Below are 16,535 nucleotides of genomic sequence, written 5' to 3' on the forward strand. Positions count from 1 at the left end.
ATGGGTTAAAGGGCAATTGCTAATCCAGATTGGACGTACACCCATGCCTACAAGCACCATCAGTCTGGATCAGCTATGACTCATGAGGTCCAAAGATCGCGCACGTACATGATCTCGAGAGCGCACGTCGGGTCTCCTTGCCGGCGTCCTCAATCAAGGATCATATCTCCTTATGCCGCCTTGATCCCAAATACATTCTGTTAGGCCATCCTAATCACTGCGTCGTTGCATCTATACGATTTGGGAGCGCGCGATTCTTGGCAAGTATGCGGTCAAGTCCTTGACGTGGTCCCGCTCCCTCCGGCGGCTGACACCTTGGATTGTGTCCGGAGCTTTGTGAACACTGACAGAGGATGTGCGATACAAAACGATGCATCACATCGGAGGCTCCGGGGCGGTCAAGAATGCTGAGGCGGGAGTACGTAATCATTCTTGTCGAACACTTTACGCCACAACATCATGCCACCGCAAGTTGATCGCGCAGTTATTCCGCATCCACTGCGACTTCAGCAACACAGCGGAGGTTTCATAGCAAATACCTGCAAATACCTGTTGGATTTACGGCATAGGTCCGAGTGTGCATGACGGATCATTCTCGCACTATCCGACGACTTCATATTGCTGCACTGCTGCTGGCTATTCAGCGATCTACGATCTGCGCGCTCGTCGCTCGCCGTGTTTCTCTACATGTCTGGAAACATGGGCTCTGGCTTCAATACCCTGACAAGGAACGGAGAAGAGGGCGGTGGCAAACTACCTACCACTTGTGTCAGCGCCGAATCTGGTCTTGCGTGGTGATTATGCTATCTATCTCGTTTTGTCATGGTCCGGTCTATCAGCGCAGTAGGCCAAAAAAAAGCCGGACCAGCTTTCCCCAGTATGGCTTATGTCCTGAACTAGCGAATCTGGAGGGAGATACATAAACCGCATCTCCCGCACTCTCGCGCCGGTTCTATGTAAGGCATCTCGGTGGCGTTCTCTATCCGGTGTCGAGGTCTTTCAGCTTCGCTTCACAGCCGTTGCGATGAACAGTCGTTCGCTGACAACAGTCCTTGTAGCCATGTCCGCACCTCCGATAATGTCGGTCCACAACGTCAAAACCCGCCCACCGCTACATCGGGAGACGGGAAGAACCCATTCAATCCGCCGCGTTGATTGCAAATATACGGATGTGATCATCCAACGCGCCCCATCAATCGCGTATACTCAGGAGGTCGCTAGTCATGACGTTTTTGATACCACAGAAGCGCTGCTTCACGGTTAACCATGCCCGACACCCCTGACAAAATCCACGGTAGGTCCGGAACTGACCTTCATTTTCCGATATTCATGGGTATATATAGAGCGCGCCGGGGTGAGCCAGGTCCGACTGAAGGGATTTCCCCTCCAGACAACGCCGACACGCATCAAGATGACGCAGAAATACCGGTTCTGGTCCTTCACGTCGGTGGCGTACTTGGCTTCCTACCTCATCCCTCTAGCCTTGGGAGATCTCCGTGCTCGACTTTCAGCTGCGGGTGTCGACGCATTGTTCCCTGGCGACGCAGGTTTCCCACTCGCTGCAGCAGCGTTCAACGAGCGTTACGAGTATATACCTGCGGCCATAGCATTCCCGTCTACGACACAACAAGTATCGAAAGCGGTACTCGCAGGTCGCGCTGAGAATGTCTCGGGTTAGTCAATAACTTCTGGTTGATGTTCCTCGCCTCATTTGTCGCTTAGTCAACGCACGAGGTGGTGGCCACTCTTATGTGGCATACTCTCTGGGATCGGAAAACGGACATCTTATCATTGACCTACGCCGGTTCAATAACATCTCTGTTGATTCATCCACTGGTCACGCCGTTGTCGGCGCTGGTAACAGATTGGGTGATATTGCTCTTGGCCTCAACGACCATAAGCGAGCCATGAGTCATGGTACATGTGCCTACGTCGGCATAGGAGGTCATGCTCTTTTCGGAGGGTGAGCCACCCTTCACTGGCCGGATTTCCGCCGCCGATCTGACATCTTTCAGATATGGCTTCACGTCACGCCAATGGGGGTTGGCGCTTGACAATGTGCTTGAGCACGAGGTGGTCCTTGCTGACGGACGTATAGTCACTGCCTCGGCGTCATCCGAACCCGATCTTTACTGGGTAAGTGCATCAATCATCGCCTTTTATTGGGTCTCACGCTACAGCTTGCTCCCTGCAGGCACTCAGAGGCGCGGGAGCATCGTTCGGCATTGTGACTTCATACACGTTTAGGACTTTCCCCGCTCCACCGTCGACCACGGTCTTCACTTATGGATGGGATCTTACCAGTAGTGCAGCGGCCAAATCGTTTGAAGTGTGGCAAGACTACGCCGCAAGCGGCGGTATCCCGACTGACTTTGGGGCGGAGCTCACGCTGGGCAAGGGCAGCGTCAAAGGCAAGGTGTCAGTGCGGCTCGTTGGAGCGTACTACGCCTCGAATAGTACTTTCAGCCAGGTTATCCAACCGTTCTTGTCCCAAATGGTACAATCTTACCTCTCCTCCGTTGACCTATCCGTAACTCAATTATCTATATACAGCCGAAGAACCCGACCGTCTCTGTCGAGGTTGGGTCATACATTGCGTCGGTTCAGAACCTTGCAGGCAGCCAGCCGCTGTCGACGAAGGGGCAGAACCTGAGCGCGGAACACGACACGTTCTACGTCAAATCGTTGTCTACTCCTTCCAACTCACCTATGAGCGACAAGTCGCTCTCAGCATTCGCCGATTATCTCGCTAACGAAGGCTTCGATTCTGACACTGTAAGCCGCCCGATTTCTTGAGGGTATCAGGGATGCCGAAAAGTGCTCCGCTTTAGAACTGGTTCGTCGAGATCGAGCAGTGGGGAGGTAAAGACAGTGCTATCAATGCTGTTGCGCCAGATGCGACTGCATTCGCCCAGCGCAATCAGCTGTTCACCATCCAGGTTCGTGCTGCTCCTGCATCGCGTTTCGGATCAAGATTCCGACGTCCCATGCGCTGTTGTTAGTTCTACGCGTCTTCAGCCAACGGGCTTCCTCCGTATCCACAAGACGGCTTCGGGTTTCTTGACGGGATGGTCGCGTCGATCACCGACAACAACCCTCCGGGCTGGCTCTTTGGCGCATATCCCAACTACGATGACGATCGCCTTTCAGTGCAAGAGTGGCATAATCTTTACTACAAGAATCAGTGAGTCACATTCGTTCTTCGTTGTGCCTGCATTAAGTTCGCGTTCTTCGCAGTTATCAAAGACTGACTAAGATCAAGGAGACATACGACCCTATTAATGTCTTTGACTTTCAGCAAGCTATCACGCCAGCAAACTGATACAGTTCATGTTGACCAGTTCGGTTTGGACTGACATTCAGCTCGAGTACAGCATCAGTATTAATTAATCTACAACCGAAACGCGAGTCCCCATTCGTTGTTTCTCGGAACCTCGTGGACTTCGAAATTCTCATGCTATTCTATGATTCCCGTAGTTTATACAATACTACTGAATGACGGCACTTGTTCTGAGTTCATGTGCACGTGGTGAACACCATCCAGGTAGGTAGGTAGATTGCCGACGAAATGAACCTTCCCAATCTTGCAAGCGAACTACATAGATACCCCGCCGTCGTGATCAAATCCATCACTCACAACACCGCCCGACACGTCTCATATAGAACCCAGGCGGCGATTACAAGGAATATCAATGGGTAGCGTAACACGCCAGCGACGAGCAGTTCCCTGCTTGGCCCCCAGCCGCCGTTCCGCTACATCAACCTATTAGTACAGATGTTGGGGATGATCATTCGCCTTTCATTCATACTATGTGTCGTTGTACCACCAACGATTGTGGCTGCCCTGACAAACCGTACCATCGACGACCAAAATGGGGATCCGTCGACGGGGTTTAAACCGGTTTATGTCGACAAGACGAGCTCTGGCTCCACCGAAACCAACGGAATCTGGCACTTCGGGCCGGCTTATACTGGCGGATGGGTGCAACCACATCCTGATCAGCTCGTTCAAGGAACATGGCATGCTATCACCTTCGATCCTGGTGACTGGGATGTTCCACCATCTGTGAGTCTCACGTTTACAGGCACGGTACGTTCGGATTCTACTGTCGAGGCCAGTACATAGTCAACTTACGAGTAATAGGCTATATATATATTCTGTGTGGTCCCAAATACCGTGACTTCTGGATCCAACCTAGCTACAACACTCGCGAACATGACCTTCACCCTAGACAACCAGGCAGCAGGGTCCTATTTCCATTCACCGGATGCCACTACGGACATGATGTATAACGTCGCGGTATACGCGAATTCCTTACTTGACAACGCGGAGCATACAATAACAATGACGGCGCAGCCAGGCGTTGGTGGTTCCTATATCGCTTTCGACTACGCCATCTACAGGTTCGTCTCAATCAGTTGTTTGAACCATCCCATGATGACAATCTCGCAATCAGCGTGGAAGAATCCATTACGACGGTCGGTTCGACGACAGCGACCACACCCATGACAGAGCCTGCTGGCACGAGTTCAATCATATCCACATTCCCCAACACAGGAACAGGATCATCGTCCCCGAGTACATCCACACTGGTATCCAGCACGGCTGGCATCTCCAAGTCGTCCTCACTGGGTTCACTGCACCCCGCAAGCGCGTCGCCTACGTCGCATTCATCCGCAGGCGGCCCGGGCTTTTCTAGCACGACACCCGCCTTGCCTGGATCACCAGTGCAACCTTCGTCGCCCGCAAATTTGTCACATCCTTCGCATGCCAGTGGGATCGGCGCAATCGCAGGCGGCGTGGTCGGTGGCGTGGTCGTCCTAGTTGTACTTGTCATTCTTCTGTGGTGGTGCAAGCACCGTCGACATCGACCACATCGCGATGCTATGAGCATTCAAGCATACACATTGCCGACAAACGTGGCGTCGTCGACACTTCCATCGGAGAGGTTGATCTCACGTCCCAGGAGGTTCATCGAGAAACTCGGCATATCCTCCACATCATGTCAGCTGGAGAGTAGTCGAGTCAGCTCCCCGCTGACGCCTCCCGTCCGTCTCGACGGTATCCCCCCTTCCTTGTCCACAGATACGGCTCCAAGTCCGGACATGGAACTGCTACATCCGTTATCTCCAAGTGTAGACAACGAGATGGGTGCTTTGCGTGGTCAAGTTGACGCGTTGCAGCGAGAGCTCGAGGATCTTCGTACGATACACTCATACTCACCACCGCCGTCATACCATGCATGAAATGATTGACTCAGAAGCTCTGCGTTTGCTACGCAGACACCTCGTTCACCGCGAAGATCTTTCTCCGAGAATTCCTATCAGCCTCTTGGAGTATCGCCAAGGTCCTGTGTTATGCGTTTATATGACATACCTTCGTGCTCCGAGGCGGCACTCCTTTGCATGCCGCTCCCTTCTTCTTCTTGGTTATTCCGGGGTTGCGGCCCTATCTTCAACCAGGCGTACTTGTCTGTATACACACGGATGCCCTGTGTCGGACATGAGAGTTATTGTATATGCCCCGCCGGATAGCACCCCCCCTTCACCTGCATGCAATTTCATGGATGTCATTGTTCATTTTCCCCCGTATTCCTCGTGCTTACCCTATGCGTCGTACGTAGCGGTGTGTGCTCAGCGCTACTTTTGTCACGCTCGTCGCATCCCCGTAGTACATTACAATTGACGCAGGCAGCGCCTTTTATTGAGGCTTCTTCGCTTCGTGCTGATTGTGCTCGTGGCTTTGTGTTGGTGTGAGCGGTCTTGACCACAGCATATCCAAATACAAATATCGACAGGCCTGGCGAAATGGAACCGGACGCCAATATCGCGTCATCATCCAGGTAGGTAGGTAGGTAGGTAGGTAGGTATATTATCGGGCACGGTCCCTAAACAGGAACAGCCCTACACTCCGGTGTTTCGCGGTTTTTGTGGACCACGTAAGCCGACACACCGCTACGCACCGGGTGGAAAAGTATCTAATACATGTAGTACTCTATGTCGTACTATAACGTTTGGAGCTCGATCTCCGTAAGTCTTCCGAGATCAAGAAGATCGAGGACAGTCGCATCAATAGGGGCATGCGGCAAGCGGCGGAGTGAGAACAGCAGGTCTGTAAGCCATGTGCTATGACCGGCGAGAGAGAGGGCGAAGAGCAGTTGCAACGCAGATGATATGTAACGCTCAGGAGGGGCGCGGATGACGTGGTCGAGGTAGCGAAGAGCGAGCGTTAAGCGTCGATGGCGCAATGGCATCATGCCGGTCTCCGCAAAGAGCGGGGCAATAGGCGAGCGACTGGATAGGCCAAGGACACGTCGGAGATATTTGAGCTGTACGCATTCAAGGTCATTGATGAGATGCTCGTTGATATCCACAGCGATTTCACAGCCTCGCGTGAGATGAGGATCGATCTGGGCCATGTACAGCTTGGTGCCGACGTGGGGGGGAACGAGTTAGCGTCTACCACGCGCAAGTGAGTACGGAGCGCCCCGTGGTGCGAGGTAGATACAAGAGACCGCACTGAATCAAGGGAGGTAGCCAGCTTGCGCAGATGAACTTGCAGTTGGCATGCTGCAGGCACACCTGGCGGCGTCATGTGCCCGCCAGGGCAAGACCGGAAGACAGGCAACGGAGTCGATATGAACGCGATGCCGACGTGGCCTCATGGCACCAAGGGAGTTCGTTGACATGTGGTGTCTGCCGTGGGAGGCTACCAAATATCATACACACGGATTTTGTGGCATTTGCGATTTATCTCGAGCTCGTCCACGGTCCTCCAAGTCTCAGTCCGATGGATGATTGGCACTGCCACTCACCGACGCGTCTTACAGTCCAACCGTGTATATGTAGGCAACAGGTCACAACACGATAGAACCTGTTTTCCGACCGATGCATCAGCTTCGAGCGAGATGGAGTGCTCTGTGTCGACAATACGCACCGCCAGTTTCTATCTTTGCTGCATGGTAATGGATGCGTCATTCCCTTAAATATCGGTCCAAGCATGCCAACCACATAGTGATGTCGATTGTGTTGACTTGACTTTCCCGGTCCGCTGGCTAGTTCATCGTCTGTCTTGTTACTGACATAGTCTCAGTGCATACATTTGCGCGCGGCCGAGCTCGTAGAGTCGTTTCCGCTGCATGCTCAGTTATTTATACACTAGCCAGAACTATCTCTATCTAGGTATGTTGGGAATACCATTCCTGAATATCTATGGATATCAAACATCGTTCCAGCGTACGCCGTTATGACCATCGCGGGGTCGAATACCAACGAGTTTGCGTACGGCGAGTTGAGCGGCGCAGTCTATTTTACGAGTGGCACCGTCACTTCAATAACTGCCGTGACAATCTCAGATGGTGAGTGGATAACCGGTGCCTTCGTTTTCACCAAACTTATCGCCATGTAGCACCGTCCAGTATGGATTGGTTGAGCGAAGGGAATATCTCTGGCTCCAGCATAGGCGGGGCTCCAACAGCAACACCTGCCACTGTTGGGACCACCACACCCATCGTTGGTGCAACTTCGATGGCTACGTCTTCCATGACACACCCGTCCCCTGTGCATGTTGACGACAAAGGCCATGCGCCGCATTCAATACAAGCCGGCGCGATTGCGGGTGGGGTTATGGGCGGCTTTGTCATCGTCCTCACGCTGCTCGTTCTGATCCGAAGATACAGAAAGCGGAGGCTGCAACCGACACTTTCTGTACGGCACATGAGCCCAACCCGAGATGTGCACGATTCACCTCTCCCTGCCACCCCAGAGAGAGATAATAGACGCTTGGGGAGGCGGAGGGTTCCCGCTTCTCCTATACGTGACGACAGTCATCGGATTAGCCTTCATCAACGGGTAGAGCGAACTTCCAACGCACTATGCCCCTCGAGAATGCTCAGCAAGTTCGAAGCGCTAACGCGCGATCGCTTTCGATGTTGCAGAGGCCAGTTGCAAACCATGTCGGCGCGCAGGGCCAGGATCGCGTGTTGATCGAGGCGTTGCAGCAAGCGGTCGATTGGCATCTCTCCGCCGTGCGCGCTATCGCCGATCGGGAGGCGCCGCCGCCGCCGCCATATCAGGAGACCGCAACGCGGAGTTGAGGCCTTGTACGCGTTTCCTTCCATGTACTAAGGCGATGCGGTCAGGAGAGCATTGGCGCGATGATCGGGATGAGAACGAATTCGCCTGCATTGCAGATCCACACGTCGTACACATGTATGCACGGGAGCAGTTAAAGTTGTTAAATGTCCATTGTGTTCTTTAGCTCATATCCTGAGCGGGGAACTCAGGCCAAGAAACGGGTAATGAAGCGCCAGAGGTTGCGTGCGTTCGCAGGACTTACAACTGTTAGTATGCGAGCTCAGACTTATGCTTTTTACTGCTCGAGGACGTCTTTCATGGATCATGAGCTCGCACTCTGCCTGAAGCGGTGTGTCGTCTGCTATACAGCTCACTATGAGCCCCAGAATGGGTTGCTACCACCCACATGATGGGGGATATCAACCATTCACCCACGGTCTGGTCAATATGTGGTTGATTGAGGCCGTATGGGTGATTACCTTGGATCACCCACTTTGTGGTTTGCTGTATACAATCACCCACAGTTCCAGTGAACAGTAATGTCGACGAAGTCCATGGGTGATTTTCACCCACTGAACCAGTGGGTCGTGCCAATGCTTGCTGCACAGCAGCGGCAACCTGTGCACAGCTTCTTGTTTAACTAGTACTGTTGACTCCCGCCATCATCCATGGCCAAACGATGGGCTCACTCTCGCCATGGCCCAGCCGCTCTCTCACGATGACGCAGAAGCATAACGGCGACCTTCGCGAATATCAGTTACGTCTAGCACGAGTCGACGTATATATTGTCATGCAGAGGCAGAGTGGTCTGTCAGCTTCCTCGCCATGCTGCGTGCTCTCGGAACACTGACAGACTCACGGAGAGCCCAGGCGTGAAGGTGCGGCGAAACTCGTTGCATATATTCCAGGATTAGTCCACTCAAGTGCTCGTACCGCAGCAATGAGGGTGTCCTGAACATCGACGTGCCGCAGTTATGCGTGACGCTCACGCCGAGCACGCCTTGGGATTGGAACTACACCACGACGCCTCAGGTGCACCTCGAAAATCGCACCCTCCCATTCCCGCGAGGTATTGGTTTAGGTGGCACTAGCGCCGTTAGTGAGTCCCGTTGGTTATCTTGGCGCATACATGGACTTACGTGGCATACCAGATTGCTTGGTATACACGCGTGGAACAAAATCCGACATCGATACGTGGGCTGCCCTCAGCGGCGAGGAGAATTGGTCCTGGGATGGCGTCCTTCCTTATTTCAAGAAGGCGAGTTCGATTATCCATCATATCCCTCAATTCTGCCTTCACGCATTTCCCTCCTCTCTGCCTTCACGCATATATCACAGAACTGACACGTCCCACAGAGCGAAAAGTTCAACCTGCCGGTCGATGGGCATAACGTCTCGGGCCAGTTCTTGCCGGAGGTGCACGGTTTCGACGGCGTCATTGGCGTGAGCGTGCCTGGCGCGGCGCGTGCGACGGATGGGCGCGTAATTGCGGCTACCCAAGAGCTGGAGGAATCCCCGTTCCAAATCGACCTGAACTCTGGCGAGCATTTGGGCATTGGTGAGTGCATATAGTTCCGACCTGGGCCACGGCGCACATAACGATGTTGTAAGCCTGGACACAGGCGTTGATCGATCGGGGCGTCCGCTCCAGCTCTTGGCCTACCTGGCTGAGAACTATCTGGCACGCAAGAACCTCGATGTTCTCCTTCACGCGCATGTCCCGCGGGTGTGCCAGACGAAGGATGCGGAGGCACTCACCTTCAGGACGGTCGAGGTGGTGGTTGATGGTACGAGCCTCCGCATCTCTTTCGTAGCTGAATGCCGATTTCCCGAGAGGGTCGCGATCTAACCCCATATCTACGCGCAGAACGGTGTCTACCCGACGCAGGAGACAGGCCACTACTTCAATCTCCCCGTTGGCTGCGTCTCGCCGTCCTCACGCGGATCCGTGACGATCAACTCGTCCAACCCGTTCGCTCCGCCCCTCATCAACCCCAACCTCCTTGCGGACGAGCTCGACCTCTACATCGTCCGCCAGGGGCTTAAGGCCGGCATGCGCTACCTTGCCGCGCCCGCCTGGGACGGCTACTTTGTCCGGCCGTTGCAGAACCTGACAACGGACGAGCAGTTCGACGCGTACATACACGAGCACGCGGTCAGCTTCTTCCACCCAGTCGCGACGGCCGCGATGAGCCCCAAGGACGCGGCGCGAGTTGGCTAGAGCTGCTGGCGATGACGAGGAACGCGAGAATACTTCACCGACCAATCACGAACTATCGCGCCTGCGTCCTTCCTTGTCTGCTACAGCTGCAGCTCCACAACGCCCGAAGGCGTGTCCAACTTCGTCAAAGCGTCAGAAGACACAGTCCACGGTTGCCTTACAGTCCGAGAATACTGAAGAGCCATCCGGGGCTGCCCTGTGGCGCAAGCGAACGGCACCGGCGACGACCAGAGCCAGGCGGTAGGCAACACGGGACATTCAACTTGATGTTCAAGCTTTGGTGGATAGTACTCAATGTAGCACCCAGCGTGTAGCCTCTGTGCCCTTAATCCAGACTTCCTGGTAGCATCTTGGCTACGCAATGTGCCCGTGTGCGTGTAAGGATGAGTGCGCTGGCAAACAGTGATGGCGAGCGCTCGGGCGCAATCGATTCCCAATTTGGAACAGCCGTGCGACTGGCGGGGTCAATGTACACTGCTAGGATGCAGGCTGTATACATAACCAACGAAATGGGTGATACGAGTGGGTGAGAGTCCGTGAACTGCGTGTGGTTTAAATCGGACATGTACTGGGCGAAAATCATCCATCTGACTTCACCCACACCCTGGGATGTGTCCCCCAGGATGTGGGTGAATCCAATCCATCCTGATGGTCGGTAGACCCCATCTTATGGGTAAACCCGTGGTTGAATATCACCCACACCGAGTAGCACAGTGGCTCACGGGGACCGTGGATGCACTGTGTGCACGTATTGGCGTGCGGTGCGGCAACCGGTTGTTCCGCTATTGGGACCCGGAAATATACCTACCTACCAGTTGGGCTCCCACGCAGAGAGCGCACGCGGCGGCGAGGTAGGATCTGCGCGTGTGAATAGGGCTGAATAGGGGCACCCCTCAGCTCGCGTCCCGATCTCGTCTCCATCCTGCTTGTATTCATCGTCAATTGTACACACCACCCGTTCCAAGTCACCTTGTCTGGGCTTCGAGAGCCTTGGGATTTGAAGCTTAAGGCAACAGGCCGTCGGTGATGGAGGGATCGATTTTCACAGCCCTGGGCGCGATCGACCATACTGCCATTCCGTTGGGATCTATGCGGACAACATGCCGTAGCGCAGCATAGTACTCGTTTCGCCATAACGACAATCCGGCGACCAGTCAACACTCTATCCTTGGATTATTCTGGGTCGCGGGCGCTGTGGCGAGATCGGTACTAGAGTGTCGCAGCTTACCTCTGTCTGTGGTCCACTCCTTTCTTCCTCGCCGAACTCACTCCCACTTCACTCGCAAGCAGGTCTGGAGCCACTGTGTGCGCCCTGACTGTGACATCGTCCGACGTTATCTAGGTATGCCACATGTACTCCGAATCTCCCCACTCTTTCATCTGATCCGCCTTGTACTAGATTGCCGGCTCGTCCTCCATTCCAAATCACCGTCTAGAGAACGCTCTAGGATTTCCGCTCTGTTTGACGACATCTCGAGAAGGCTGTTGTTCCTCGATCGTTCAAGGCGTCCTCGCACAGCTATCCATCCCTGGCGGAACCTTCAAACTCATGACAACGATAGGACTAGTGCTACGCCAGGTCGCCAACGATAGGAGGGACAACGACGCACTTACGACAACGATTACTTCAGACATTGATGCAATCACGACAGTGACGATCAGCGGCAGCGAAGCGATCACGACTCTGACGGTATTCAGTGCAGACGGCGAACCGGTTACCGCAGAGCTGACCCTGTCAGTGGGTGATACCGCGCTACCAAACCCGAGTGCATACACTGGCACATCTCTTACCACACCTTTGACAAGCTCGGTTCCATCTGCTACCAATGCCGCCGGGAGTGCGAGTCGGCACGCACTGCCGTTGAAGCCAGCCGTGCCCATTGTATGTGGTGTCATAGGAGCCTTAATCATTGTCCTCGTGATCGCACTCCTTGCTTTACGGAGGAGCATACACCGCCTTGAGCGGAATCTGTCCGCTATAGTACACGGCTGCGCAACAGCACTCCCGCCAACGGAGATCAGCGCGTCAGAATGGGACTCCCCCCCTCATGAAGGGAATATTTACGACATACCGACTCAGTCCCTTTCCCCCAGATCCACTCCTACGCAAAACCCTCAAGCTCCTGATGACCTAAGACTTGCCGTCAAGTCAGCGCCCAAGGAGTCGCAGACCGAAAATCCGGAGCAAGCCGTCATCTACAGCCCTATCGCCGTTGCAGATCCATTTTCGACGTCGCGTCAGCTCATCGTGAATGGAACGCAGGATTTGGAAGGCACCCCGCTCGGGGTGCTGGCGCGGGAGGTCGAGCTTGTTTCTGCTGCGCGTACTACAGAGGAAGAGGATCAATGGCCGCCGCCGTCCTATCTGGAGGCTGTGGGCTGGAGTGCTGCCCCTAATCCCTTGTGAAGGTCTCTAATATAAACGGCACCGATCGCCCGATGCAATTCTCGTGGCATAGTCCATAAGCGTGAAGCCTCAAACTCGGGATTCCGCAAACGAAGCCATCAGTGCCACGTCTGTCGTTTCTCTTGTGTGTGTAGCTCTGAATTCTGTTTTCTCGATGCCGATCTGGGTTAATTGACAGTCGACAATCTATTTACTTGCAGCTGGGTAACGTTTCTGCCACCTCTGATATTTGCTGTGCAACCACAGGGGGTAAGTTGAGGCTGAGGGTGAGCATGCATCCCACTGATATATTATCACGATCTGAATATATATATAGATGAGACATTGCAGTACGATATATAGATTGCTTTACGATCAGAACATCAACTTCGAACCAGATAGCTTGCTCTGGGCCAGCGATACGCACTGCCTATATCTATCTTCGCTGCAGGGTGATGTTCGCAAGTTGATCATCGTGGTCCTCAAATGTCGATCCAGGCCAAAGTAAACTGGTCGATCGTGTCTCAGTATCTGCCCCCTCTCTGGCTGGTCCATCTCCTGTCCGTCGCTGAACATCTGCTCATTATACATACATTACGCTCGGCTGGGCTCGCCAAGACTTGACTGCCTCAGGTATATCCTCCTACCTTCGTCCACCACTTCCATCAATCGATGCTCAACGTTGTTTTAGACCTTTGCTATGAATACTCCAGCCCCGCAGGCCGGAGAAGCTATCGCCACCTCGGTCACCACTGTCACTTCCCTAACAACAGACGCTCGAGTCGAACTCACCACCGACACGGTCGCTTTCACTATTTTCTCCACATTCCCGTCCCCCGCGGTAACCACTTCTCGCTTCACCGAAGGACGGCATGCAGAACTCACAACTTCGCTCGGGAAGGAGTCCGTGTCTACCGAAATCCCAGCGTCTACAGCCGCTAAGGCTTCAATGACCACCACATCTACCACAACCGCCTCACTCGTCCTCGTTGCGACGTCTGCCGAGACTTCCTCAACCATCTCTACTATGGTATCTCCCGGGACTGCCTCAGTCATCCCCACTGCGATTTCAACGATTACGTCGTCCGCTTCCACCGTCCCGGGCCCATCCTCTGTTCATACTATCGATGGCAATCGTGAAGGGCAGCAAATGATAGACGCAGGCATAATCGCAGGCGGGGTTGCGGGAGGCTTCATTATCTTTCTCTCGTTGGTCATAGCATTCCGCAGGTACAGGAAGCGAAGGATGTCGCAGACACTGTCCAGAAGGCGCAGCGGACCGCCTGGGGACGACCGCCCTCATCCGTTACCACTCCCCGCCACGGCCTGGAGCGCTCCGGAGAGAGCGCGCAGATGCTCTCGCAAACGGTCCCTGTTCACCGCCCCCATTTGCGCGCTCAGTCGCAGGCTGAGTGCCGCCCGAAACGCTCCCAGTGGCGCTCAGCGAGCCGAACGTCCTCCCGACAAAGCGTCCCTCGCACCCCCGGAAAATGCGCCGCGTACCAGTATACGAAGCGCTGTCTCAATGCTACTCTCGTTGTTCCAGCGGTCGAGCGAAGATCGTGACAGCGCGCGGGACCTGGATCCGGCTCTGATCGAGGCGCTGCAGCGCACGGTCGAGCGTTACCATGCGTCACGCACTTCGGCGGAAGAGGACGACGAGCAGCCTCCTCCATCCTATATAGAGGCCGTCAGTCGGCGCGTCTCTTCGCAGTTTTCCTCGTGAAGGTATCGTTCTACATATGGTCTATCCCATCAGCTGTTGGGCGTAATGCTATCCATCATCCCCCGAATCAAAAGTGAGAGCAAATTCGACTGCATTGCAGATCCACATCGTACACATGTATGCACAAGCTTGACATCATCTAGATACCCATAGCAAGTATCCTCCACCTCATATCTCCGACTAGAACTCAGGCGAAGACGTCGAGCGGCAGGCGGTTGACGAATCGCCGGAAGTTGCCGCTGTTCCCGCCCTTCTTCGCGCTGTTCTGCTTGTCGTTGCCGCCGGTCGAGGAGCCGGAGCCGGTGGAAACGGCAGTGGCGTCCGCGATGGCGGCGCCGTCGGTGTTGGTTGCATCGGCGGTGACGGCGACGTCGCCCGTGCCGGTTGCGTCAGCGGTGACGACCACGGCCGTGGCCGTAGCGTCTCCGGCGGCGGCTGCGTCGGTAGCGGTCGCGTCGGCGTCGGCGTCGGTAGCTGTGTCGAGCGCAGCTGTGTCGAGCGCCGCGGTGTCGGTGACGTCCGTGGCGGCAGCGGTGTCCGTCGACGTCGAGTTGCTTAGCGCGGCGGCATCCGTGGCCGAGCTCGCGTCGGCGGTGACGGTGACGGTCACCGTTACCGTGCTGGCGGTGCCTGCGCCGGTGAGGTCCGTCTAAGCAGGAGAGGGGAGCGTCAGTTAAGAGTCAATTTGGCAGAGGTGGAAAAAAACAACGCACGGAGTTGGAGGAGCTGGCAAGGCTGGTGACGTCCGAAGCCGCGGCGGTGTCGGTCGAGCTCGCGTCGGTGGCGGTAGCAAGCGCCGCGGCTGCGGTGTCCGTCGCGTTTGCGAGCGCAGCGGTGTCAGTGGCAAGCGCCGCCGCCGCGGTGTCCGTCGCGTTTGCGAGCGCGGCGGTGTCAGTGGCAAGCGCCGTGCTGTTGCCAGCAGCCGCGTTGTCGGCAGCGTTGCCCTTGTGCTTGTGGTGCCTCTGTGCACGGGGTCAGTCATGAGATATACAGGCGAAGAAGGTGTGAACGTACGACGTCGAGAGGGGCGGCGACCGCGGTGCCTGCGAAGGCAGCGAGCACGGAGAGGGTGATGACGCGAGGGAAGTACATATTGTGTTATGTAACGAGCGATGGAAGGCTTGGATAAAAAGGTGCTCTGCACGGGTGGATCGCAGGGGACAAAGATGCAGTCGAATAAGCTAGTTTCTCGAGCTCGGCTCTGGAGAAGTACGCTGGACGATCACAGATCGAAAAGTGACTAGAGACGAGGCTGGAGAGGAGGAGAGGAAGTAGGGGGATGACAAAGCCGGCTGAGCGGATTGTTGAGAAACCATCCGGAGCGCAGAGGGGCCAGTCTTATATACTGTTTGTCGACCATCCCCCATATCACGGTCGCCGAGTACAGATTGGCAAGTGAAGCGCCCCTCGTCGGGAGCCTGCGCGGCGTGCGGTGCAGGAGTGTTCTATATCAAGGCCAGCGCTCCACACTTTCCCGGCGCAGCGCTCCTGGCGAGGCGAGGGCGAACAAGGAGGGCACGGTCCCTAAAGATGCGCGAAGCCTCGCGAACGCGGCGAAGCTGGTGTGCGGGGTAGACACCGCGATGGGGGTGGTGACGCCATTCGGCCCCGTGCGGTTGCCATGGCCATCGTCCGGATATGGAAGGTGTTCAAGATCGTCGGCTTTGGCCCCGCGCCTCCTACCAGAGACGTCCCTTTGTTGCCTGCCACGATGTTTGACCCATGTTCGTTGCTAGACGAATTTCCCTCGGTCTGGCTAGCTTGCAGTACAGGACCGTGTATGCGCCACCGGCCAACTCCAAGCACGAGTAAAGCGCTCTTCAGCGGAGGGTCACAACTTGTCCCCAACTCCCGCCGATCCTATGCTAGCCAACTCAGGAAGGGCCGAGAGCGCCCATAACGAGCGCCAAGGTTAATCGAATGTGGTCGCAACTTCTGACGATCCCGACATGGGCCTAGTCACTTGTTCATCGTCCGCCCTGCTGACGTGCTACTGCTAGTCCCGTAAGCAACGCTCTATCGGCTCCGAAATTCTCTGGAAGAAGCAGAAGTCCGTGAAAGACTGGCCATCGTCGCGAGGAGTCGCACGTACGTACTTATTTTGGCGATCGCAAAGCTTCCCCAAC

The 16,535-nt window shown here is 55.2% G+C and overlaps 9 protein-coding genes across 9 annotated transcripts in view; 7 read left to right on the forward strand and 2 right to left on the reverse strand.

Moving 5' to 3' along the window:
• Nucleotides 1–1,411: 1,411 nt before the first annotated feature.
• On the forward strand, nt 1,412–3,322 carry PUNSTDRAFT_72468 (glucooligosaccharide oxidase; the record flags this gene model as incomplete). Its single annotated transcript, XM_007385969.1, has 8 exons — nt 1,412–1,673; nt 1,723–1,963; nt 2,016–2,136; nt 2,195–2,497; nt 2,554–2,775; nt 2,832–2,939; nt 3,003–3,184; nt 3,238–3,322. 8 exons carry the CDS (start codon nt 1,412–1,414, stop codon nt 3,320–3,322), a joined length of 1,524 nt encoding a protein of 507 aa, XP_007386031.1.
• An 894-nt stretch (nt 3,323–4,216) lies between these two features.
• Nucleotides 4,217–4,700, forward strand: PUNSTDRAFT_136405 (uncharacterized protein; the record flags this gene model as incomplete). Its single annotated transcript, XM_007385970.1, has 2 exons — nt 4,217–4,404; nt 4,466–4,700. 2 exons carry the CDS (start codon nt 4,217–4,219, stop codon nt 4,698–4,700), a joined length of 423 nt encoding a protein of 140 aa, XP_007386032.1.
• Nucleotides 4,701–6,005: 1,305 nt separating this feature from the next.
• Nucleotides 6,006–6,449, reverse strand: PUNSTDRAFT_72291 (uncharacterized protein; the record flags this gene model as incomplete). Its single annotated transcript, XM_007385971.1, has 1 exon — nt 6,006–6,449. A coding segment is annotated over one exon (444 nt), but the record flags the coding sequence as incomplete, so codon positions are not given.
• A 797-nt stretch (nt 6,450–7,246) lies between these two features.
• Nucleotides 7,247–8,096, forward strand: PUNSTDRAFT_136406 (uncharacterized protein; the record flags this gene model as incomplete). Its single annotated transcript, XM_007385972.1, has 4 exons — nt 7,247–7,358; nt 7,409–7,707; nt 7,766–7,851; nt 7,907–8,096. The coding sequence occupies 4 exons, from the start codon at nt 7,247–7,249 to the stop codon at nt 8,094–8,096; spliced, it is 687 nt and encodes a 228-aa protein (XP_007386034.1).
• A 698-nt stretch (nt 8,097–8,794) lies between these two features.
• Nucleotides 8,795–10,297, forward strand: PUNSTDRAFT_136407 (FAD-linked reductases C-terminal domain-containing protein; the record flags this gene model as incomplete). The annotated part of the gene is made up of 5 exons (XM_007385973.1): nt 8,795–8,886; nt 9,015–9,171; nt 9,433–9,634; nt 9,699–9,886; nt 9,944–10,297. The coding sequence occupies 5 exons, from the start codon at nt 8,795–8,797 to the stop codon at nt 10,295–10,297; spliced, it is 993 nt and encodes a 330-aa protein (XP_007386035.1).
• A 1,549-nt stretch (nt 10,298–11,846) lies between these two features.
• On the forward strand, nt 11,847–12,704 carry PUNSTDRAFT_136408 (uncharacterized protein; the record flags this gene model as incomplete). The annotated part of the gene is made up of 1 exon (XM_007385974.1): nt 11,847–12,704. The coding sequence occupies one exon, from the start codon at nt 11,847–11,849 to the stop codon at nt 12,702–12,704; it is 858 nt and encodes a 285-aa protein (XP_007386036.1).
• A 679-nt stretch (nt 12,705–13,383) lies between these two features.
• On the forward strand, nt 13,384–14,409 carry PUNSTDRAFT_136409 (uncharacterized protein; the record flags this gene model as incomplete). Its single annotated transcript, XM_007385975.1, has 1 exon — nt 13,384–14,409. The coding sequence occupies one exon, from the start codon at nt 13,384–13,386 to the stop codon at nt 14,407–14,409; it is 1,026 nt and encodes a 341-aa protein (XP_007386037.1).
• Nucleotides 14,410–14,482: 73 nt separating this feature from the next.
• Nucleotides 14,483–15,501, reverse strand: PUNSTDRAFT_145124 (uncharacterized protein; the record flags this gene model as incomplete). The annotated part of the gene is made up of 3 exons (XM_007385976.1): nt 14,483–15,058; nt 15,123–15,371; nt 15,424–15,501. The coding sequence occupies 3 exons, from the start codon at nt 15,499–15,501 to the stop codon at nt 14,597–14,599; spliced, it is 789 nt and encodes a 262-aa protein (XP_007386038.1). The 3' UTR covers nt 14,483–14,596.
• A 183-nt stretch (nt 15,502–15,684) lies between these two features.
• PUNSTDRAFT_53988 (uncharacterized protein) overlaps nt 15,685–16,535 on the forward strand; it is a 2,127-nt gene continuing 1,276 nt past the window's right edge. Inside the window, exon 1 of the mRNA XM_007385977.1 lies at nt 15,685–16,444. Within this exon, the coding sequence (XP_007386039.1) occupies nt 16,031–16,309 (279 nt within the window). The 5' untranslated portion in view covers nt 15,685–16,030 and the 3' untranslated portion in view covers nt 16,310–16,444. The remainder of the gene's footprint in view (nt 16,445–16,535) is intronic.

Source organism: Punctularia strigosozonata, assembly GCF_000264995.1.
Source record: "Punctularia strigosozonata HHB-11173 SS5 unplaced genomic scaffold PUNSTscaffold_10, whole genome shotgun sequence".
In the NCBI taxonomy this organism is placed as follows: domain Eukaryota; kingdom Fungi; phylum Basidiomycota; class Agaricomycetes; order Corticiales; family Punctulariaceae; genus Punctularia; species Punctularia strigosozonata.